General features: G+C 40.1%; 1 protein-coding gene across 2 annotated transcripts in view; it reads right to left on the reverse strand.

Annotated features, from left to right (window-relative positions):
* Positions 1–1,150: 1,150 nt before the first annotated feature.
* glis1b (GLIS family zinc finger 1b) overlaps positions 1,151–24,927 on the reverse strand; it is a 90,829-nt gene continuing 67,052 nt past the window's right edge. The window contains exons 6-11 of one of the 2 annotated variants that reach the window (XM_086089178.1): positions 21,214–21,324; positions 17,499–17,640; positions 11,798–11,975; positions 2,890–3,020; positions 1,434–1,586; positions 1,151–1,360 (exon numbers count right to left, since the gene is read on the reverse strand). In XM_086089178.1, the coding sequence (XP_085945304.1) occupies positions 1,224–1,360; positions 1,434–1,586; positions 2,890–3,020; positions 11,798–11,975; positions 17,499–17,640; positions 21,214–21,324 (852 nt within the window). In that variant the 3' untranslated portion in view covers positions 1,151–1,223. Of the gene's footprint in view, positions 1,587–2,889; positions 3,021–11,797; positions 11,976–17,498; positions 17,641–21,213; positions 21,325–24,927 lie in introns of both variants that reach the window. The other variant, XM_086089177.1, reaches the window with a different exon arrangement.

Raw genomic sequence — 24,927 nt, forward strand, 5'->3', positions numbered from 1 at the left:
AACGAATACTTCACCACCAAAAACAAAAGTTAACACTTAAATTTTTTAAAATTTATTTCTCATGTTCTCATGAGTATTTACAGCTAACAATATACTGATACTGTGATGATCTATATCGAAATCTTAACAGTAGATACTTAATCTGTGTTCATAAGAACCAGATTCTAAAATGTAGATATGAAGTGGGAGCACAAAATTGCATAATTTTCTAAAACAATTGTTTTCATGGACATGTGGGAAAGGAGAGCCACAGTCACTGATGCACTTTTCAGCCATTTATTGAACACAGGAACAACAATTCAACACAAACAAACACTCACACAAGAGCTGCTGTCGGCCGCAGCTCGCACTCACGCGCAGACTTGCCGACATCACTTGCCACCCAGCTAGGCTCCGCCTCTTAAAGGCGCATGCATGTCCAATGATACAACAATATGTACAGTATTTTTTTATACAGTTTATGCTTACAATCTTTGCGTGTTCAAATATGCTTACAATATATTTAATAGGTTTAAAAGTGTGTGAGGGACACAGCTATAACAAAATATTTTTTATATAGTCTATTTTTGCTTGGGGGTTCACTGTACAATCAAAAGTCATTTATGAGTCTTAATTAGGGCCCGACGGATATGGAATTTTTGAGGCCGGTGCAGATTCTGATATTTGATGGAATACAATTTTAACAATTTATTTATTTATCTATTTGACAACTTTTTGCCCTTTAGTATTTATTTTAACTTTTCTACAGAAATTATTATTTTATTTTTTTTCAAGGGTGGGAATGTCTTTGTTTTATGTTGTAATGTGTTAATGTCTTAAAAAAACAAAAACAAGTAAATTTTTACAGATTTTAAAATAACGAATCAGCCGGGCCGTAATCTTCATTCCATGCGATCTGGCTTTGAGTGCGGAACGATTACATTATCTCTAAAAAGCGACCGAATGAGGACATATTCCTTCGCCACATCCAATATGGCGGCGACGTCGCCATACGATGCAACGCTTGAGGAGGTATCATTATGTGGACGTTTTCATATTGTTGGGAAAGGCGACAGGGTACTTTTGAGTGGCAGAAAGCGAGTGACTGATGCAAACCTTCACCAGATTTAACCCCCCCCCCCCCCCCCCCCCCCCCGCGGCCCCCCAAAAAATACTTCATTAAAATCAAAATGTGTTTTCTCTAGTGGAAAGCTCCACTTCTGCCACCGGAAAGTATGCGCACTCTACGACTCGGTGTACACCGACGACATGTGTCCGAGGCCGCGCTCGAAGCTGCCCGTCTGGAAGAAGGCGCCCTCCTCTGGACTGGAGGAGAACTGACACCCGCCGCCGCCTTGCATCTCCTGGCTCAAGTTGAAGCCTGGAAGACGCGCGCGCGCACACGAGCATGACGCAGGCGGAATGATCATGAAAGCATTTCGGGATTGGCTCACCTGCCGAGCCCAGCGAGTTGCCAGTGGCCATGTGGAAGCCGTTGTGCTGATGGGAAGCGTAAGCGTGAGAATCTCCGCCGCCGCCGCTCACCGTCTGCTCCATGCGGTACGAGTCGGAGAAGTGGAAGCAGCTCTGGAAGCTACCTTGGAATTCTGGAAGGGGAACAAAAAAAAAAAACAAGCCAGATTTCATATCCTGACGATGTGGATGCGAGATTTTTCTGTCCAATCAGATTTTAGCCTCCAGTTGCTATGGTTATCTCATCTGCTCATGGATTTCTCCGATTTCATATTCCGCCGCCAAAAATGCATCGTCAACTCTGAACATATTATTTTGCTATCTTGACGTTCAGACTTTCGTCGCTCCCCGAAAGCCCCAAAAAAAGTTTGAGGAGTTCTATTCTCGAGGCTATTGTAAGTCTAAACTTAGTTTTGGCCGTCGTGCGTGTTGTCGTTCCGCGCGGACCGCAAGAGTCACAATAACGGCAGGCGAGCGACCGTTCCTGGAACACGTCTCGGCAGCGGCGTGACCGCAAAGTGGCGGCGGGGGCGTCCGCGTGTTCAAGTGTGCAGAGAAAACAGTGTTTAACTTGAAACGTGACAACTTGACCGTCTCCGATTCAGATTCCCGGCCACGCTTTTCTCGCCTCGTTCCAGCTTCCGCCATTGTGGCTTTCCCGCGATCGGCTCCGAAAAATGCCGAGTCAGCTTTTTCACCCAAAATAGGTTCAGCTCGTCGGGCGTTCTCGTCTCACTGGCCACATCATTAGGTACACCTTCAAGGTGTCATTAGCTTGTTCAGATTGAATTTCATTGTCAAATACAATATTTAGAAATATAAATATATTAAATGTAATCATCATTTATTTTAGGAGTAATTTTCTAGGTCTGTTGTTTGTTTCAAATTTAATATTGATAATTATTTAATTAACGCATTCACTGCCATTGACGGCTATAGACGTAAAAAAAAGTATTTATTTTAGTTTAACATTTTTTCCCACTTTTGTTAACAAGAGTATGAAAACCTAGAATTGTTTTATTGTATTAGAAAATATATAAAATGTGTGATTAATTGTGAGTTAACTAGTGAAGTCATGCAATTAATTAAAATTAAAAATTGCAATACAATCTTTTCTTTAAAAAAAGATATTAAAAAAAAAACCTTTTTTTTTTAAAGAAAAGATGATTAAAAATTAGGGGCGTCCGGCAATTAATTTTTTTAATCGTAATTAATCGCATGACTTCACTAGTTAACTCACGATTAATCACTAATTTTATATCTGTTCTAAATGTACAATACATTTTTCTAGGTTTTCATACTCTTGTTAACAGAAGTGGATTAAAAAAAAAAACTGAATAGTTCAAATACATTTTTGACGTCTATAGCCGTCAATGGCAGTGAATAAGTTAATTAACGTTTGTGTATATATATAGTAAAAGTGTTGATTGTCCTTACCATTGTTGTTTGTGTGATGTTGGTGATAGAGAGCGAAGGGCTTGTGCTGATGCTTCTCCAATGTGGGGTGGGGCGGAGGAGGGGGAGTGCTCGTTCCCTTCATTCCCGGAGACACAAGCGGACCCGACACCCTGGAGGACGCACGCAAATGTTGTCTCAGAACTTGAGCTTGGTGAAAAGGCGTCACGCTATCCCGAGCGGACCTCCGCGCACGGCCGCTGGGGAAAGTTTGAGGCTCCCCCGCAAACGCACGCTGCGCTTTTAAGTCCGCAAAACACTTGACCAAGTTTGTGTTGGAGAGGAATGTCGCGAGATATTTGTGAGTGAGCGCAGTCGTGGATTTTGAAAATGTTGGAAAGGGATATTAAAAACCCAGAATCGGCAAAAATCTGATCAAAGTAATAATAATAATCAAGTAATAAGTAATCACTAATCACATTCAAACAAACACTAAATGCAAAACACAAGAGAATTTCTACCTAGCTTAATGCTAACAATTCAAAATACCGTAGACTTGCTAGCAAACATCAGACAGTTGCTGTTATAACCCTTTAAAGAACAAATAGTTGAACAAAAACAAAACACATGCAAACAAGATCATATAATAATACTGGTGGCATATATTCTTTATCCTCTGCAAAGAACTAATATTAGTGCATCCTACTGCATCCGTACATAATGTGTGTTACACTTTGGGAAGGCTGGAGTACATGAGTAGAATTTTCATTCATTTTAATGAGGAAAGGTGATTTGAGATACAAATGTTTTGAGTTAGGACCATGGTGATGGACTGAATGAAACTTGTATCTCAAGGTACCATTGCAAATTAATTACCGTAAGAAGCTTGTGCCTTTTATTTGCAAAGATCGATTGAACCAGCAATGGCTTAAAATATAATTTTCCATCGATTTTGGGAGGACAATTCAAAAAATGAGATTTCTCTTTTATTTATTTATTTATTTATTTATTTATTTATTTATTTATCTATTTTTAAGTCTGACTTACAAACGCTTGTGCAAAATGAATGTTACCGTCTGTTGTAATTTATAGCTATGACTTTCAGAAATAAATCCGCCTCATTCATAAATATTAATAAATATAGTAAAATCTGATGATTGAGAAAAAATGAGAGCGACTTCACAAATAATTAATCTAAAAAAGTTAACTTACATCACTGATGGAAAAAAAAATTCTGTTTCAAAACAAACAAAACATGAAAGTAGGGGCGTGGCTAGAAATGGCCTCCCCTGGCCAGCACGTCGCGCCGCCCCTGGCCGGAACTTCCCATTTCTGTCACGGCTCGGCACCGGCCACCCGAACCCCTGCCGCCCTGCACCCGGGTGAGCTTGAGCAGAAACCTTTCAAGCCCCGCACGGCACCAGCGCGCCTGCACTGCGTCACCGCGCGCGTTGTCATTGAAAAACACACCAAATGGTGTTTATGCAAGCGCGAGCTGGGAAAAGCGTTCGAATCCGAATGACGACATGTTTTTGCTTTCGGAGGCGGGAAAAGCCAGGAATGCAAAGCTTGTTTATCTTGTTTTTTTTTTCCCCAGCGTAATTTATAGATGCGGTATGCAAAACGTCGAAATTCACAGCGCAAATATTCAAATGCGTCTTGTTGTAAAATGGAGGTCGCGCTCAGAAGGCCTCGCTTGCCATGACCGCCCGCCACTGGCGCTCGTTTGCCGCTGCGAGTGCTTCGAATCAAACTTCAGCTGTCAAGTCGGCTCCTCGCTAAATATTCAACAGCTCCTGAGCGTGCGCGGATGAGGAATGCGGCGCATTCACTGCTGCTGCTGAAGAAGCACATGATTTTTTTGGGGGGGGGGGGGGGGGGGTCAGAGGAGGTGAAGGGGGGCCCTGAGGTGCCGGCCCTGTTCGGACGCCGGTCGAGAAAATGAGGAACGTGCACCAGGCTGCCAATATTGGATTTATCGTGCGTTTGGGTTTGCAGGTTTCGTTTGGCCTCAAACGTACCCAAAAAAAACCCCAACATTTTTTATCGTCCCTTTTTCTGATGCTTCATAAACTTGCGTGGAACACTCGTGAAATTCACTCAACTTTGAGTTTGAGGTCGTGGAAAAGTCATGAGGGAAACGTGAACACCATTTTAGAAATGTTACCAACATTTTTTTTATAGGAATATAGCAAGTGATGTTTTTGCCATGATTGTGGCATCGCTTTAAAGCATTTAGGAAATATATTATATAATTTTTTTAGGGATAAACCAATAATGGTGCTATATACATTTGTTCTCATAACGAACTGTAAGTATATATATATATATATATATATATATATATATATATATATATATATATATATATATATATATATATATATATATATATATATATACATACAGACAGATGGTTCAGATCATTTGCATATGACATTTAATGTGTATGTAAACATTTTAAATGTGTAAAATGGTTTATCGTAATCATAAAAAACATATATTAGTTTTTAAATGGTTATTTATAAACAATTAATTTAGCAATTATTTAAAATCTTAAATATGCAAAATGTACTCTTTTTTTTATACTAATATCGTCTTACATTCCTAACTACTTTAATCCATTACTTAATTAGGTAATCAAACAAATATATTTCTTGACAAAAAAAAAAGCTGCTAAATTGATGCAAAGTGATATATTTATTATATTTAAATTAATGCAGTTGTAATTTATTGGCAAATTTTCAAACAAAATAAAGAAGTGAAATGCATAATGTAAAATTTTTATAATTCGTTTTAAAATTATTATTTTTAATGTAATAAGATTGTTAGATGAATTATTAATTTCAAATGCATAGATACAATTTTTATCAATAAAATAATGCATGAGCATTATTTTATGATTTTTGGTTAATATTTTTATAATTTATTACCCAATTATTTAATAAAATAAAAATCGCTATATGCATATGTAAAATTGAGAAAAATAAATAAAATAATTAAATTTGTTGAGTGGGCGACATCATCATCATCATCATCATCATCATCATCATCATCATCATCATCATCATCACACTCGCCTGGCTCAGGTATGGCTGGCAGCTCAAATCAGCAGGAATGATGGCAACCTCTCATGTTATCCGCTTTGACCGTTGGTGGGCACGTTTGGGTTGTTTTCACTTCCCTTTGTGGACGGTTTCATTTTTTTTTGCAGGTCGCTCCGCGGTTGGTGGCCCAGCAATATTTCCTTTTTTTCTTTTTTTTCTTTTAAAAGCAATATTTGCTTTCATGATCGGAGGGCCACCCGGCTCCGCGGACTCAATGGATAGCGCAGAAGCGCGTCCATCTGCGTCTTCATCTTTTCTTCACCTGCCACTTGTCGTCCCGCTCGGGGAGCAAAACTTCCAAATGGTTTTTTCCCGCACACACGCGATGTTCACTCGTAGCCGAGCGTCAGTTCCCCGTGATGGATGACGCGGGGCTTCGGCTGGCTGGGATCGCTGGGAACGCTTCTGGTTCTGGTTAGTGGCGCTGAAGAACGCGGGAGCGAGAATCCATCCCGGCTTAAGCTGAACTCGAGCTATGCCAGACCTTCGGGCTCACCAGGAAGAGAAAAGCCGACTTTACTTTGCAGCGGGAAATTCTGTTAAGGCCTGCGAAAATCCCTGCGATAAACAACCCTTGTAATCAGCGTCCGGATTTGATGGGAAAACTTTTCAAAAACAGACGATAAAAGCCATCATCTGTAACTGTAGTAACTTCCAACGACAATTTCAAAATATTGTGATTGCTATCATTAAAACTCGTTCACTGCCATTGACGGCTTTAGACGTCCAAAGTTCATTTTAAATGGGCTGCCAATTTAAAGAGTGCAGTCAGCTATTTCATTGGTGGACCAGCATTAATGTTATTCAAACAAGAATTTGGATTTTGAGATAAATAAAAAAAAAGGTTAGGCTCGCAACTTGGGGTCGAAGTAAGGATTTAAGGCAGGTTTGGGGGTTCAAGCCTGGTTTAGGAATTCAATTTACAGTTATAAGCCAGGGTTAGGCCTTAAAGCCAGTGGTAAGGTTCAAAAGTAGGAGTTCAATTTAGGGTTAGGATTTCAAAGTAAGGTTTTAAGACAGGGTTGGGGTTTCACAGTAGGGTTCCAAAATCGGGTTTCAAGACATAATAAGGGTTACAAATTACGGTTTAAAGCCAGAGTTAGGGTTTAATAGTAGGGTTTCAACGATTGAGATTTTTTCAAATTGGGCCTTCAAACCAGGGTTAGGGTAACAAAATAGGGTTTCAAAACAAGGTCCGATTTCAAATTTGGCTTTCAGCCAAGAGCTAGAGTTTCAAATTGGGGCTTCAAGACATAATTAGGGTTTGAAACCAGGTTTAGGGTTTCATAGTAGGGTTTCAAGACAAGAGTAAGGTTTTCAAATTGGGGTTTGATGTCTGGGTTAATGCTTCAAAATAGGGGTTCAAGACAGGGCTCGGGTTACAAAGTAGGGTTTCAAAACAGGTTTAGATTTCAAATGAGGGTTTTCAGCCAAGTTTTTAGTTTGAAGTTAGAGTTTCATATTGGGGTAAAGCCTGGGTTAGGGGTTCGAAGAAAGGTTTCAAGACATGTTTAGGGTTCCAAATTAGGGTATTTAAGACATTTTTAGTGTTTCAGGGTAGGGTTTCAAGACAGGATTGAGGATTTTAATTAGGGGTTCAATACAGGAATAGGGTTTTAAGGTAAGGTTTCAAGCCTGTATTTTTTGTTTTTGAAGTTAGCCTTTCAAATGAAAGTTTCAAGGCAGTGTTAGGGCTTCAAGGTTGGGTTTCAAACCTGGGTTATGGTTTTAAATTCAGGTTTCAAAGCAGCCCGGTTTAGCGTTTTGAAGTTCTGCTTTTTTATTCCCATTCATTCCAATGGGAAATCATTTTTTTGGGGTTATCTGTCCTCTCTTTCTGCCAAGACCAAAAAATGAGCGTCGCAAAACGGTCGCTGTGAAAAATATTTTGGGATTGGAGGAGGACAGGCAGCCACAGAGTTTCCCCTTCACACTGGGACCGCTTCATGTCGTGCCGTTCGCCTCTAATTCAATTAGCCCGCGTCAATCACGCCTGCGCTATCGCAACGCCCGGCACTAATATTTGCACAGGGGTTCGAATATCAACACGCGCCAGCCAGTCAACGGCAACATTTAGCGGCCCAAAGACCGCCGCCGCTCGCTAAGCCATTTTTCCACCCGCACATTTGAATATTAGCGGCGGGCCGCAGAGCGACACCAAGCGCGGCGAGTGTAAACGGGCCGTTTGAGTCAGCGTCAACACTTTTAAGCGATGAGGTCAGAGGCCGCCGCCGCGACGCCGCTTGATCTTTTTGTCTAAATGTTTCATGTCCCGCTAAGCCGTTTGGGAAAAACAAGTGCGACGCTCGTGTTGATTTTGGCCCGCCGACAGTAAACGCACCGAAACCCGCCGTTGCACAAATGGAGGGACGCTGAAGCAACGATCGTCGCGGGGGACGCGGCAGAAGAAAAGACAGCATAGAATTCATCAAGAGCGCGTTACTGCGTTGCTCACAAACACGTCCATTTTCTGCTTTGTAAATAAAAGGTAACAAAAAGTTAGTCACTACTGCCGAGTTAAAGTGAAATCAACGGCAAAAACTTAGGAGCCCAAAAGTTTCCTTTACAGCGGAACCTTGATTTTTTGCATGCCTTACTTTTGGTATAATTCGGCTTTCGAGCCAGGGTGAAGGTTTTAAGACAGAATTTGACATTTACGCAAGGCTTTAAGTTTTCAAAGTAGGGTTTCAAATGAGACTTTTAAGACGGATTGGAGTTTTCAAACTCAAGGTAGGGTTTGAAGCCATGTTTAGAGTTTTGAATGTAGCCACTTGATGGTGTCCGATATATAATAAATAAAATACAATCAAAAGTCAGTAACCACTATTCTTGAAAACTCAAACTTAAATTTATCTAAGTGTCGCAACCTTTACAGGAAAAAAAAACCAGATTGAACAAGGTTTTTCATCATTTTTCCTTCTAACGAACCAAAGTTTATATGGTGCCCCTAGAGGTGGTCGAGGGCAATGCAGGCATTAATCCCCAGTGCCGTTATACGCAAATTACATTCATTAAAGGATTAAATATAAAAGGACAGGAAGAAGTTCGCCAGAACTTCTCAATTGGTGCCATGACCCGGATTCTTCTGGTTCCTGCATTAGAGGTAAAAGGACCAGTAGACCTTCGCCAGAACTTTTTAGTCAGGCTTTCCAATGAGAGTTTCAAGCCAAGATGAAGTTCAAGCGAGGGTTTCAAAGGGAAATCACTAGAAAATATTCTCTTACCACGTAACATTGACATAACAATCGCGATCTGATCTCTGAAAAGAAATCGCAATCAATCGGATTTCCCGTCGAACCCCCCCCCCCCCCCCCCCCCCCCCGTGATGCGGAGATTGATGACGGAACGGTTCTGCTTGTTTGTTGTCGTACGCAGCAAATGAGGCAGAAATGACATGTTGGTACAAGCTCGTTGCGCAATCGGCGTTTTTGGCTCCGCGTCCCGAGCGTTGGGCCGAGTCTCCGTTGACAGAGGGGAACTCTGACCCTCCTGATGTAAGTCTGTTTAGCGAAACGATAACCCTCCCACCTTATCGGCCCCCCGCATTCAGTTTGCTCTCATGAACACGCCGATGACTTCCAGCAAGGAGAGGTTTGCTCATCGCTTGGAGGCTGTTGGGGGGGACGTTCACAACGCCGCGTCGGGTGCCAGAAAGAGAGCAAGTGATGTGTCGCGGCGACCTCGCGGTGACCAGCGCGGCCCCTTCGTCCCCGTGGGGGGGGGGACACGCCGACCGGTTTCCAGGAAGGCTTTGTGTCAGTGGGGTCGAGAGGTTTATCCTCCAAACGGGTTCGCCCTGCGTTCCGTCGAGAGTGACGGTGAGAAATCGGCGGAAAACAGGAAGTTGTGACCTTCATAATATTATCAGTGTGATTCATATATTTATCGAGTCCAAGGAGATTCGCTTGCTATAGTCAAGGGATTCGCACCCTCCGCCGATTAATCAGACACTATATAATATTTGACTTTATAAAAAGAATACAGTAATAACATAATTAAGTAGAGTATACAAAATTAAACACACACAGAGAGGACATTTTGACACGTACGTTTCATAATATCAATCATATTATTTGAGTAGTTGGATGTGGAGTTTAACATGTCCACTCTGTCATTGCGAAATACCAATATGTTTGTTATAACGCTAAACTGTCAACTTGCTAACTGTGTAACGTCATGCTCATTAAATGTTACCATTGGTCAAAAAATATCCACCCTGTCATTGTCCACCCTGGCTTTTCTTCAATAATGACTGAAATGGTATAATTGTCTCATGTTTCATCATTTCAATCATATTATGTGTGTTGCTGGATGCTGTTGAGCATAACATGTCCACTCTGTCATAGTGAAGCTTCAATTGGTATAAACAAAATTACCAGAAATTTAAAATAAACTTGTGAAACACTAAACTGTCAACTTGCGAACTGAATCATGTGAAAAATCAAGCGAAAGTCAATCATGTGCTACATAAATGATAACATTGGTAAAAAATGTCCACCCTGTCAATGCCCACTCTGGCTTTTCTTCAACGATGGCTGAAACAGTGATTAGTCGCAAATTAAGTAATTACACTCATGTATAATAATTTCAATCATATCATGTGTGTTGCTAGATGCTGTTGAGCTTAACATGTCCACTCTGTCATAGTGAAACTTCAATTGGTATAAAAAAACTTCCCAGAAAATTTAAATAAACTTGTTAAACAGTAAACTGTCAACTTGTGAAGTGAATTATGTGGCTAAGTGAAGGTCCATCATGTGCTCAATAAATGCTAACATTGGTCAAAAATGTCCACCCTGTCATTGTCCTTCCTGCCTTTTCTTCAATGGTGGCTGCATATAACACACCATTTTTTTCCAAAGCTTTGGCTCAAAAAAGGTTTGGAAACTCATGAATACATTGCGATCTGCCATATTTTCATCCTTCCAGCAAGGTGTCCCAATACTTTTGAAGGATGCAGCTTTTTTTTTTTTTTTTTTTTTTGAATGCTGTTTTGCAATAGCTCACATTCATTCAAGAGGTTTCCCGTTCCCAGAATGTTTCAGCTCACTCAACTCATGTGTGTATAATGTCATCTTGCAGCCAGCATGGAGACGTTTTGTTAATGAGGACGTTTTGAGGGCTAAAGTGAACGTTAGTGACGCCTGTCCGCCCATAACAGATGCCCAAAGTTAACCGTCAGCTCGTGGAAATTCACAACACGTCATTTCAGACTCTCGAGTGAAATTTTAGGGTCAACCTAAAATGCTTAAAAGTTCATTTGACCTTCTCTAAACTTTTGAATGCATGAAATTACTTTTTTGGCCTTCCCGTGGGCCTGCAGCGGATCTGAATGACGCAACTTCCTGTGCACTTGTGAAATTGATCAAATTCCAAATTTGCATGGAAACCAAATTGTTTTCAATTTATTAATTCACTTAAAGATGAATTAGGATAGGGAATAAACATTGGTAAAGTCTAGTTCAAATTAATATTTTTAATTAATTTTTTAATTTTTTTTAAATATTCAGTCCAATCAATTCGCAGGAGATGTCTTAGTGACAAAAAAAAAAGTATTTTTACAGTCAATTTGCATGTATGCATTTTATTTTGATACAAAAATAAATAGGTGCAGGCCCGGAGTGGCTCATCTGGAGCGCCGGGAAAATTCCCGCTTGGCCGGGGACCAATATTAAGTCGCAAGGATGACATTTTCTTACATATCCAAAAATTTTCTCAAACCATTCATAGGACAAGCAGGAGCAAATCCAAGTTTTAAAAAAAAAGTAGCATTTAGACAGATTTTTGCTTTTTTGAGATGATTTGAATGAAAAAGTGAATACGGGGGCGTCCATCGCACTCACCCGTCTCTGTTGTCGGCCATTGGCGACAGATGCCGCGGGCTGCTGAGGTTCGGGTCCAGGCAGTGCTGTCGTGAAGGCAGGTCAGCGGCGGCGGCGGCGGCGCTGGGGGCGGCGGGGGAGAGCATCTCGGTGGAGGTGCTGTGGTGGTGGTGCGGCGCGCCGGGGCCGGCGTACAAGCCTTGAAAGACAAACAAAAGCTAATTGGTCAAACGTGCCAAATGCACCGCAGGGCTGCGTCCGTCTTGTCTTTCGGCGCATTCAGACGACATCTGATGGCGAGCGGGCTTTTGTTTTGACAGCTTCCATCCAATCGCACGAAACGTCGGCCTTTTTCGGTGCAGTTTGTGCCGCCGCGGGGGACGCGCGAGTTCAGCTGCTTGTCGTTATTACCGCATAATAAACTAAAATGTTACATGTGTTGAGGAAGCGGTTTTTTAGGGCGGCTTTTCTTTTTCTGTTGTTGAATAAACAATTCATCCGCATAATCTCAATGGCCGCATCGTTAAGCGAGGCTAAAAAGTTTCACAATCTTTATCGAGCCGGCGTTAGCCAAAAAAGTAGCTCAAGTCATTTTTGAACATTTTGGGAAAGCAATAAAAAAAAAAAACTGACACAATTTTAGCAAGCATTCATTTCAAATGAAACAGCTTGAATGCGTTTTTTTGAAAAATGGCTTCCGATCTGGGATCTCCACGTCCAGAGCGACCGCGACTCACTCTTCCAGTCAGAGCTCCACGTCTCTGCCCTCGTTCACGTGGCGAGGGCGAGACTTACGAGAAGCCGCCGTGACTTTTCACGCAGCCTAATCGTTGCGATCTTTAAAGTCGAGGAAGGACTCGTCATGGTTTCATTTGCCTTTACGCGCTCCCGCTGCTCCGCTTCGTGATTGGCCGCTAAGTCTCGCCGCCGCTCGCTAACCGTCGCACGTCCGCTCGCGCTTCTTTCCAAAGTATAAACTTGTGATGAAATTGAGGCAATCGCGGTCGTTATTTGTCGAGTTTGGCTGCTCTTGTAACAGATGTCAGGAAAAGAGACCCTGTAAAGTGAATTCTGAGATTTGTTTCAAAATAGATTACACGCGTTTGAAGAGAATTGCTGAAAGCGTGTAAAAGCTGAGCTCAATTATGGAGATTTAGCGTGAAACTGGTTTTCAACGTTGCAGTTTTTTTTTTTTTTGACTTTCAGTCACCCCTCCCCAAGTTTAGCAATATATTTTAATTTATTGCGGTGTAGTTGACAGTATATAAAAACATAAAATATTTATATAATAATTTTTTTTGCTTGTTTTCCGTTTTTACGGTGGATAAAAAAAAGTCTACACACCCCTGTTTAAATGCCAGTTTGTTTTTTATATAAAAGATAAAGATATACGGTGTTTAAAAAAAAAAAAATCACTTATCACCCTAATTGAAAAAATAAATAAATATATATAAGAAAAAATACGGTTGTATAAGTGTGACTGTCTGGAACAAACCAATCACATTCAACCCGTAAAGCGGCCTCTGATTAAATAAAGTTCAGAATAAAAAAAAAAAAAAATAGCTCTTCTAGTACCACCATAATGAACAATATTAAATTAATAATATAATAATAATATTAAAATATAGTAGCACGATAAGTTGAAGTGTTCATCAAACAAAAGACACACACACACAAAAACAATTATTTGATTACATTTTATTACTCATAAAAGAAAAAAAAACCCTGTACCTAAAAAAAAGAAGCGTTTTTAAAATATTAAATGCAAATGTAAGGCACTGATTATCTTGCATACCACTAGAGGGAGCTCACGGCAACACACTTAGAGAATCACTTTTCTAGTAGAAAGTAAGTAAGTTTCTCTGATTAAAGTCCGGCTGTTCTCGTAGGCTTTTAAAATGCGTTACGGTTAGTATTTGGGGTGTGCAGACTTTTTATATCCATTGTAAGTACATTTCAGCTTGTGCTTTTTTTTTGCCGTTACTTCATCAGAGCTGGATCTACTTTTCTATTTCTCGTATTGCAGTACTCGTCCCACCCGTGCCAGCCGGCACACGCCTTTGGCGTCCCCTCGGGCGATTTTTAGCGCAACGTCCAAGAACAGAGCGGCGGGCGGGCGGGCTCTGGCGAACAGCCCAAAACTCAGAGGCTCCTTTTAGACGCACAAAAGGCACGTTGAGCGTACAACGCTTGTCAACGGCGCGGCGAGCTCCAGCAACAATAAGAAGGAGCAGCGGGAATCCTGGATGGCGTACAGGCCCAAAACAAGGACAGATGTGTCCAGAAAGGCGGGAGGCCCAACAGGGGCGTCGCTCGTTGTCTTTGCTATCTTCAAAAAGCATTTGTCTTCGTCCTAATCCAAAGTAATGCCGACGCCCGCTGATGGAAAAATGGACGACCCGCGTGACGACGAATAAACGTTTCCTTGGCTCGCTTGTTTGCCAAATTGCTCTTTGCATAACAAGACGCGTTCAAATGACGGAATGCAAACAAAAAGAGGCCGGGTGGCTTGTCACGAGGAATGAAGGCCCAAACGTCCAGAGTTCAAAATATAAATAACCCTGAATGCACCCACACTCGGTCGGGCCTTCAGAAAAGGCGCCATGCTCACATTTTGTCTTGGTCGTTTCATACGGATGAAGCCGGAACGCCGCCGTTACGTTTTGGCATCGGAAATTGAGTTTAGCGTCGTGGAAAAAATATGCATTGGTGCTGAAAAAGGTGACATTGAAAAATGAAATCCACACCAGGTGTCAAACGCAAGGCCCAAAGGTCAGATTCCACGTGGGAACCGAAAGTTAACCTTCAGAACCGGTCATTAAAATGATAAGAACCAAATGAAGGGAAAGGTTATTATCGTTCATGAAAATGGACAAAGTAACGAAAACCAAAATTGAAAAAAACATTTTCAAAAAATAAACAAGAAAAATGCGTGTTTTTTTTAATGATTAAAAAAAAGATGATTTGTTTTCAAATTTCACGTTTATAAAACTAATTACATAAAAAATCCTTTGTTTCATCTTTGTCGGTTAATTACTGTTCAGAAGTCAATTAAGTATGCCACCTTTCATAATCCGGCATTTGACAAAAACTCTCAACAGAATTTTAAAAAACTAAAACAAATACCAAAACTAACAAAAGTAACTTATAAGGAGCAACTGCATTGCGTGCTAGCCAAACACAGTGCAGCTCAGCTTTTTTTTCTTCTTCTTCATGTACTGTACATTTGTTTTCATCAGAAGAGACGTGCATTCAAAAAAGTGAGCAAAAATCGGAATATTTACAATATTTTTCATTTCAATACATATTAGTTATAGACCAGAATTAGCGTGTCAAAAAATGGGTTCGAATTCATAGTTAGGGTTTCAAACTAGGGATTGAAACCAGGAGTAGGGTGTCAGGCTGGGTTAGTTAGAATTTCAAATTGGGTTTTCAAAGTAGGGTTTCAAAAATGGGTCAGCATTTCCGAAAAGTGTTAAGGTTCCAAATTAGGGATTTAAGACAGTATTAGGGTTTTGAAGCAGGTTTTGGGTTTCAAAGTAGGGATGCCAACCACGATTAAGATTTCAAGCGTGGTATCTAAACAAGGAATTTGGTTTCAAAGTAGGTTTTGGAAAAAGGGTTCGGGTTTTAAATTCGGATTTGATAAAGGGTTCGAAAACCACGGCGAGATTTCATTGTGTCTCCCATCTGTGGCGTAAAAAAAACCAGATTAGGAAGCGCTGGCGTGAAGACCACCAGGACACGTTGTCATTTCCTGAGCTGCTTTGAAAAAATGACTTTCTTCCCGCTCCTGACTGTGTACACGTCGGCGCTCTAGCGCCACCTGTTGCTCTGGCATGCACCGATGAGCCTGCGACCGCATTGTCGAGCCGGCAACTATTCTGATGATTTTGCCTTCCACGTTGGGTCCGTCGTACGGAATTGATGAGCGCCTCTGAGCGGACTGCAGGATTTCCACCGCTCGGACGCACGCAAAGACCATCATCCGCGTCAGTCACGCTGACGGGGTTTGTTAATGGCCGCCGACGGCCGCGCGATGACTTCGGCAGGTGTCGTTGGACGTTCTGGCGCATCGTTTGGCACGAACGGCGGCGGACGAAACGCGGCCAGACTCTCGCGGTCTTACGATGAATTGCTCTGCTGATGTTTTCTTCTTACAAAATGGGATTATTTCAGCGGTAGTACGTGTTAAAAGATTGTTTCATCATTTGGCTGAATTTACATACTGGCATGTCGCAACTGTAACACATCAAAATGAACCCTTTACCTCAATTTGTATCTATTTGTGAGGCAGAACATCTGTATTTTGTAAAATCTGATAAATATATCTATTTTTTTAAAACCACAATGCTCATCAAGAACTATAATAGCTTCATACAGTACATGTTTTTAATACCAAACTGTCCACAATTGCAAATTTGATATTCAATATGAATGCATACAAAATATCAACATTTCAAAACTGCTGTTAAATGTCAAAACAAATCAAATGTGATCTGAAAAGTTGGTAGAGGTTGAGATATCGTTGCCCTTAAGTGGGAGGCCAAGTCAGAAGTTTTCTTCTCAATATGTTCTACGTGGAGGCGGCCATTTTGCCACTTGCTGTCGACTGATAATGACATCACAGTGCCTAAGGGCTCAGCTTGTGAACGTCACGTGCCCCAACCCAGAAAATAACGGAGCCGTGATTGGTCGTCGAGTCCTGAGCAACTGTGATGTCGTTTTCAGTTGACAGCAAGTGACAAAATGGCCGCCTACTGACATGGATAAAAACAGGTGGATTTTTTTGCTTAATTCATATTCCACAAACGTAATATTAATCAGAATGGCGTGTTTAGACTCGTGTGGGCACATATAACATATTATTATATCAGAACATATTAACTTATTTGCTACCAAAAAACGTATAAATACGTTATATTTTAAATGTTTTAAGTGTCCCAAAGACGCGTTTATACGTTTTTTAAATTATTATTATTTTTAATGCTAGAGCATACAGAAGGCTTTGATGCAGCCTCTCAACTGCAGAGAACGGTTGGTAGTTATTACAAAAAAAGCCAGCAGGTGGCAGCAGCGCAAAAGAGATCAACCAGGGCCGTGTTGAAAAAAAGCTCAGATTTGTGAATAATGATGACGTAGCTATATTCTAATGCTAATTGCTGCAAAACGGAAACAGATAGAGACTCTAATCTTTCTTTTGGTAGGTTCCATGTTTTTATAGCAATAGCAAACAATATTCTGTGGGCCTTGCAAAATCAGTCAAAATCCAGTAAAACAGCCGGGAGTGAAGGGGGTTGCTTCAGTGAAAATGGCTGCGAGGGAATGAGTTAAGAACATTTTTGACTTGAATTCCCCCCTTTAAGGCTCCAAAAACGATCCGAGTGCATTTCCCAACTCAAAAGAATTCCCCAGAAAACAATCGAGCGGCTCCAAGCTTGCGCAGCAGAACTAAAAATAATTCCTGCGTGCAGCAGCAAGCGATGTTTTTGACAATTGTCTTAAAACAATTTTGGCTCACTATGACTTGTTGATCGTCTGTCTATTGGCTCGTACCTTGAGCTTTGGCTGTTGCCGACTGTCAACAAGTCCAATATGAAGACACCAGACTTGGAAAAACAACTTTCCCCTAGAAAAACTTTCTACTAGTATATCAATTAAATTTGAAACCAGTATCAGCACAATTTTTTACGATTATTAATCATGTCTTGTGTGCTCCAACCTGTAAATACGTCTTGGCTCATCCCTTGAGCGCAGCCTTCCTTGTTGCTGTACAGAAGTTGAGCGTGGCTGGAGGTCTGGAGGTGCTGCATGGACAGACAGTCGCTCAGCACGTCCTGCTCCAGGTGAGGACACGGACGCAGCTGAAAGACAAACACAAATCATCACAGGTGGCCTGAACGTGGGACAAAACCCAAGAATTCGGAAATGAGAACCAGCACACAATTTACATAATAGAACACATAAGAAAAGGGAACGAGAGTTTACAGTTTGAAGTGAAGCATTCTGGGACTTCACAATTAGCTTTTTTGTCTGGGAGTGACGTCACATGTGCGCGATGTAACGTTTGGAAAACATGAAAAAACAAACAATGGAGGATGTGTCTGCTAAAGCAAACATTAAAGGTGCATCGCACATTCGGTGCTGTTGACAAAGTGTTATCTGGCTTCAAATACACGAGCAGGATGCCAAAGGAAAATCAAATAAAATCCAAAACAAAAAAGTTCATATGTACATTTTAAATGTCAATTGTGCCGTGACAATATTAACAGTTACATGTGCGAAAACAGACTACCTTAAAAAAAAAATGTGGTAAGTGAAGTCTAGAAAAACTTTTATTTTTATAAAAAAAAAAGCGAAATCCAGAAATACTTTTTTTTTAAGATTTTTTTTTTTTTTACTTATGTTAAGTCCAAAATCGGTTGTCTTTATTTTATATTTAATTGCAAAATAAATAATTACATTTTATATTCAATAAAAAATTTACTAAAAATATAATTAATTTATTTTATATTTAATGAAAAATTAACAATTCTTAGTGTTAAAAATGTACTTAAGTATTGGCGAAATTGGTTGTCACTTTTTCAAGCGGGGTTGTCGCCATCTGTAAAATGTAACTAATGAAGTAATCAAGTACTCAACTCAAGTAATCAGTAGCTTAAGTTACTTTTAAAGTCAAGTCATCAGTCAAGTGACAACATTCCTTTTTTTCAAAGTAACTCCGGCAACCCTGATTTTGTTTGACAAAATCCCTTTTGTGGCGCCCCCTGGAGGGCATTAGCTTGCCTAATATACGAGCTAACGAAAATCTGAAAAAAAAAAACTCAGTCAAAGGGAGCAACGGGACGAGTGCAACAGCTGCGGTATTCCCTGTTTAACATGCAGTAATAAAAAGTTTTGTATGTATTCTGGTACTGGGAAGCTTGACTTTGTGTTTATCAGCCGCAAGCCTGCCAGCAAGACATGCGAACGGCCGCAAATGTGCTCTTGATTTTGGGGACGCTTTCATGTGCGCTGCCATGTTCCATGTTGTTCTCATTGTCAGCGAGAGCCCGCAAGCAAACAATCAGTCGATACTTTCGGCCAATACTATAAACAAATATTGTTTGTAAAGTCTCGCGTGGGCCGTAAAGCCCGCATTGTTGGAAGCAAGGCTAATAAAACACACAATCGCACGTAAGTATGCTACGAGAGATCGTTCTCACGGCAATTATGTAGGATTTTCAACAAAGTATATTTAACACCAATTACTACTTTCCTGTTAGCCTGGGCTTTGGCACTATCTTGCGGTATCTTTGTTGTTATAGAAGGAGCACAAAAAAATGCTCAATGATGAATTTGGAAAAAGCTAAATGACAAAAAAAAACAGCAAAAATGACAGTAAAGCTTAGGCTAGCTAATAGCCTAAGCTTCACTGGCATTCTTTTTTTTTTACTTTCTAGACTGTCAACCATTATTAACTTTAAAACATGCAAAGAATAATGCACTTATATGACCTGTTTAACTTTTTAAAAATATTTTGTATTTGTTTTGAATGACCTTGTAATGTTATTCTGAACACTTTTTTTTTTCATGAAGCAGCGGAAGAGCACCAGGCTACTTCCAGTTGCTTAGCAACCAGTGAGAATGATGTCGTCCCTGTGGCGTCCAGCACTTTAACAAACAGCGGATGCAATGAAAATCAGTCTTAGCAACACGGCGCCGTATCGGAGTACCCAGGATTCGAACCAATAACCTAAAAACGGCAAGCCGGCCGCGTTTTGACTCATTTTTAATTACTTCCCTCAAAAGTTGCGACGCTAACTTGAGCTGATATGCTTGAAATGAATTGAACGTGGCACGGTCGAAACTTGAAGTCAATCAGCGGGAATACACGACAAGGCGAGGTCAGCTTCAAAGATGTTTTCACTCATCGCCATCATCATCCCAAACCGCCCAATCAGGCGCATGCGTCAATCATCTGCTCACTGCACAGAATTGCATTCAGACGCTCTCCCAACTTTTTTTTGTCCGCAGAACTCTTCACAGGAATCGAGTTTATCTCCGGCTCGCATCTTTTTTTTTTACAACCGGCGTCCTGGCAACACACTGACGAATCCATCCACACTCCGCCATCGTGTTGATTTGACACTGTCACGGGGGTAAACGCGCACACAAGCCGCGTAATTGGCGCCGCCGCTTTCCCCCCCCCCGCGGCGACACTCCAAAAAAAAAAGCGCTTTTGCTGCGAGCGCGCTCCAAAAAGCGCAGTTAGGAGCGCTTGTGTTTGACATTTGTCCATAACATCTGGGCCGCGAGGGGATTGTGCATTACGGCTTATTAACAATGCTACGAGCGCCACATGTGTTTCGCTTTACGAGGCCGCGGCCAACGGAAAACACATCACGCGGCCTGACGCGATCCACAACAATGAGTCCCATTCTCTCGTATTTACTCATTTCCAGTCAGGGAGAAGAATGGGCCTTTGACCGTGAACACAATGAGTTGCGCTCCAACCTGATCTGTTGTGGCGAGAACGAAAGCCAGGCTCGAGCCAAAAAGCCAAATTACTCGAGCTCAACTGCGATAATGTGCAAAAACGCAATGTTTGACTTGTTGTACGGTTTACGCGGGCGGGCAGCAAACCAACGCCATGTACTGGAAATGACACCACGCTCGGGGTGGGCAAAATGTTGGGCTCAAGTGCAAGGTTTGCTTGTTTGTTTTATAAAAAGACAGTCGATGAGCTTAAAAAAAAAGTTCAAATGTGCACATAAGATTTGGGGGGAAATGATAGAAGTCCTTTCAAAGTCATTTTTTCTACCCCTGAAATGAAATCATTTTTATTTATTCTATTGATTTATTTGTTTGTTTTTGAGCAGATCAAACAAATATGTCATGTTGTAAATATTATATAACAGACAATCAGAAAAAAAATCATGGCAAAAAAAACAGACAAACAAGAATAATAATAATAAAAAAATAAAAGCATTTGGTAAAAAAAAAGAAAAGAAAAGTGAGTAAGCAAAAAAAAAAAAAAACACTACTGCTATTGGCAAGGGTGTCTGGTTCGATTAGTCGAGTCCATTGCATGAGAAGAGAAGGGGGTGAATTTCAAGTAAGCAATTTTTATTGGGCATTATTTTATTTTTAGGGAGTATCAACATGTGTTTTAACACTGAAACAGGTAGTATTATAAAAAAAAAGAAAAAAGTTTCCATTGAAAACAAAAATATTGGCATGAAAAAAAATCCTATTTTTTGGGAAGAAAAATCACAGAATCACTGCCATAAAGTTACAAATGAAAAAAAAAAATCAGAATGTGAGAAGAGAAAGTTAAAACGACACTGTAAAAAGTGAGTGTTTTCCCTCTAATCACGATACATTCAGCATTTTGATGTGTTTTTTTTTAGTGTGTGAATGTAGACTACAACAATAAAAAAAAAACCACGTCTTACCTTTCTACGCACCTGCTGCTCTTTGGCCGAGTGGATCTTGACGTGCTTGCGCAGGGAGCTGGGGTCGGTGTATCGCTTGGTGCAACCGGGGATCTGACACGCGTAGGGTTTCTGGAAGAAGGCACACGGAATTGCCGTTTAGGTCGGCCAACGGGGGTCAAGCACGATGCCAAAGGGATCAAAAGTGGGAGGAAATTAGATGTGAAGGTAAGTCAAAGGTAAAGTTGAAGTCTTACCTTCCAGCTGAGAAGGGATACACAGTAAATGTGAAGGAAAAGCAAGAGGGGAAAATGAACAAGACAAGTGATTATAAAACAATAGCAATACCATTTTTTTTCAGCATGAGCAACAGCATCTTATTCTGTTTTATTAATATACAATGCTTAAAAAAAAAAAAGATTAGATCAGCTGTAATAAAAACGAGAAAGATCATGCTTTAATTCCGTGTCTTTCAATTTCGGTGAACTCACAAAATCATAACATTTAATCCATGAAAACATATTTTTTTCTCCATTCAGGAATGCAAGCAAATACATATTTAATAAAATATTATTTAAAATATTGATTATAATATATAATAATATATTTAAATATTACAAAAATATTTTTGAATTAAATATTATTTTAAAAATTCACATATTAACTAATAAATAATGATGTGCTTAATTGTTTTTATTTGGGGTATAAAATTCCATTTGAAAATCAATGCAAAACAATAATGTCAATGTCAATTATGCTTTAATTCTGAGTCTTTCAATTTCGTTGAACTCACAAAATCAGAACTTAATGAATCCTAACATTCAACCCATGAAAACATAATTTTTCCCCATTCAGCAATGCAAGCAAATAAATATTTAATAAAATATTATTTTAAATATTTATTATAATATATAATTATATATTTAAATATTATAAAATACTTGTAATTAATATTATAAAAATTATTAAATAATAAAGTGCTTCATTGTTTTGTTTTGCATAAAATTCCATTTGAAAATCAATGCATAAGAATAATAATGATATTTTAGCATTCATAAATATTTTTTATACTGACATATTCAAACATTATTTTCCAGGTTCATACTGTGCCCCCCAGACCTTGGGCCTTCCCCCCTTTCCTTCATTTTTTTTTCTTTTTTCCATCGAGGAAACGCAGAGCGCTGAAAGGCGACTCACCAGGCTTCCCGTTTTGTCTCCCCCTGGTGGCCATTGTCGTTTTCAGAATTGCAATTTTAGAGATCAATAAAGTCATCTGCGCCTGAATCTGAATGACACATTTGCCAGGCACAGGAAACAGTAGCAATGTAACCCCAAATAATCCCCCTTTATTCAATCTCATAAGAAAGTCGTCGTATTTTACACAAAACGTACCGTACTGAAATATGTCAAATTCTTACATTCTCAATTTAGATGAATGTGACCAATTAAAGTATTGCAAGTGACAAGTGTGAAGTTCGAGCTTCCTAATCAATTTGTGTTTGCCTCATTAGCTAAGCAAATATAGCATGTCGTATGGCAAACCGGCCTCCACCGCCTCTCCTCCCCCTCACAGCACCCCCCCCTCCTTTTTTTTTTTTTTTCGGAACATAAGATGCCTATTAAAGTGTAAGTCGATACAGGTCTTTATTAGCTATGCCTGCGCGTACGTTGACGGCCTCTGTAAATAAGCCGTTTTTGTTATTCCAAGGCGCTTACGGTGCCACTCAAGTGGGCCGTGTTTGTTTTGCAGCCCGGCGTGGCACGGCGCCCCGAGTCACCAAAATCAAGCGTGACTTCTGTGTAGAATAAATATCATTAAAGCTTAAAAATCATTTTGCCCTAAAGTGCTCTTGGCAGAGCGGGGCCTTTGGCGGGGGGGGGGGGGGGGGGTGTTAATGTGAAGCCGTAAGCAGCGCCCCCTCCCAGATTAGCTGTATCATTTGTCTGACTTGTGGAAAGGGTGGGTGGTGGGAAAGCTGACTGATACAATAACACACGGCCACATTCAATATTGCGCCGACGCTGAGGCGGCGACTCTTGGACCGGACACGCGTGGCTTTCCAATGCAGGTGGACGCGACGGGAACAGTCCAGAAATGGAAATCATTTATTTATTTATTTATTTTTAAAGAAAGAAAAAGATGAAATCTATTTCTTTTCAGTTGACGTTTCGCAGATGTAATTGAGGCAATCTGGGGACAATTTAGTAGAAATGCTGCTGCTTGGTTGTAACTTGCAAATTATGTGACAGATTAAAACGTTGTTCAATCGTCGATGTGAAAAAAAAAAAAATCATAAATGAAAAGCGATACAGTTACCTTCTATTAAATCTGTAATATAAAGAGAGCACATTTAATAGCTTTAGCTGTATTACTCTCTTTAAACATACTTAAACTTATAAAAAAAACTTTAAAAGTATTCTTTAGTGCCGGTTGTCAGTCCTTCACGAGGTCATTTCTTCCAATAATACTGTAAAACTGACAATTCAAATAAATGTGATACATAAACAGCGTAACGATCAACCAACCCTTACAATTTTCTTAAATGAACGGTCCTAGCTTATTAAGCCTAATGCTAATATACACATTGGTGCTTTGACAATGAGATTTTTACGATGCATTTCGTAATGCAACACATCATAGAAGGCTAACGATTAGCATTAGTGTTGCGGCGTGAAAGCATCTTCTTTTTCAAAGGCATATATTCTTTATCCTCTGTAATATCACGAAGATCATCTTACTGAGTTTTGACCAACTCCATGTTTATTTGTATTATACTGCCCCCAGGTGGCCAAGGCACATACAACAGAAGGAACGGCACAATGCTGTATATTTTTTATAAGGTACAATATTTTTTTTAAAAATTTGTTTTTTTAGGGGAAGCTGGAATGGATTAAAGACATTTCCATTCATTTCAATGGGGAAAGATGATTTCAGAGTTTTTAAGTTGCGAGTGTGATCACAGAGCAAGTGAAACTCGTATCTCAAGGTAATATGTAACCTAGAAAAGATGTTACAGTAATTTATAAACCTTCAAGCAACTGCAACATTAACACACACGGGGCAGCAACGCATCCTAACATAAAATATTGTTTTAAAAAATCCTAGTTTTCAGAAAGACGCTCGTCTCCCCTTTCACTCATTCTTCGCCCCTCCCCTACACGCTAAAACACGGCCATAAAGAAAAAAAACTCGGACGTGAAAAGCAGGAAGTTGAAATTGAAAAACGACAAGACTGAAAACAATAAAAGCAGTGTCCCTGAAAAAAGACTGACATTCATACTATAAACTCCAAATAAAAAAAAAGCCTGATTACGCAATGTTTTTCATGCCAATGCATCTTTCCTACAAAGCCAACATTTATTTGCAATGCCAAAACTTAATGTGTTTGCTACTTAGTGTTTTGGCTCCGGACGAGCCGACCTGTAAACGCCAATGAAAATAAACGTAATACAGTCAGCTAAGTGTGAGTCAATTACGTTGTCCCAACTTGATTTTTTATTTTTATTTTCATTGAATTTTGAATAACGCTCGTCCTCATTAGAATCCAGGGATTCAAACCCAGAACCTCAAAATTGTGAGTCGGCTGTGCTTAAAAACTCGTCTGGTCATCACAAAGTAAAAAAAAAAAAAAAAAAAAAAAAAAAAAGGATTGTAAATGTGTGTTCGATGGTCTAAAACGTTTTTGCAGTGCTGAACCTATTTAGTAACAATTTCTTCCTCAATTCTGACAACAA

The sequence above is a fragment of the Leptonotus elevatus genome, chromosome 11 (genome assembly GCF_054856555.1).
Source record: "Leptonotus elevatus isolate MCC_2025b chromosome 11, RoL_Lele_1.0, whole genome shotgun sequence".
NCBI classification, from domain to species: domain Eukaryota; kingdom Metazoa; phylum Chordata; class Actinopteri; order Syngnathiformes; family Syngnathidae; genus Leptonotus; species Leptonotus elevatus.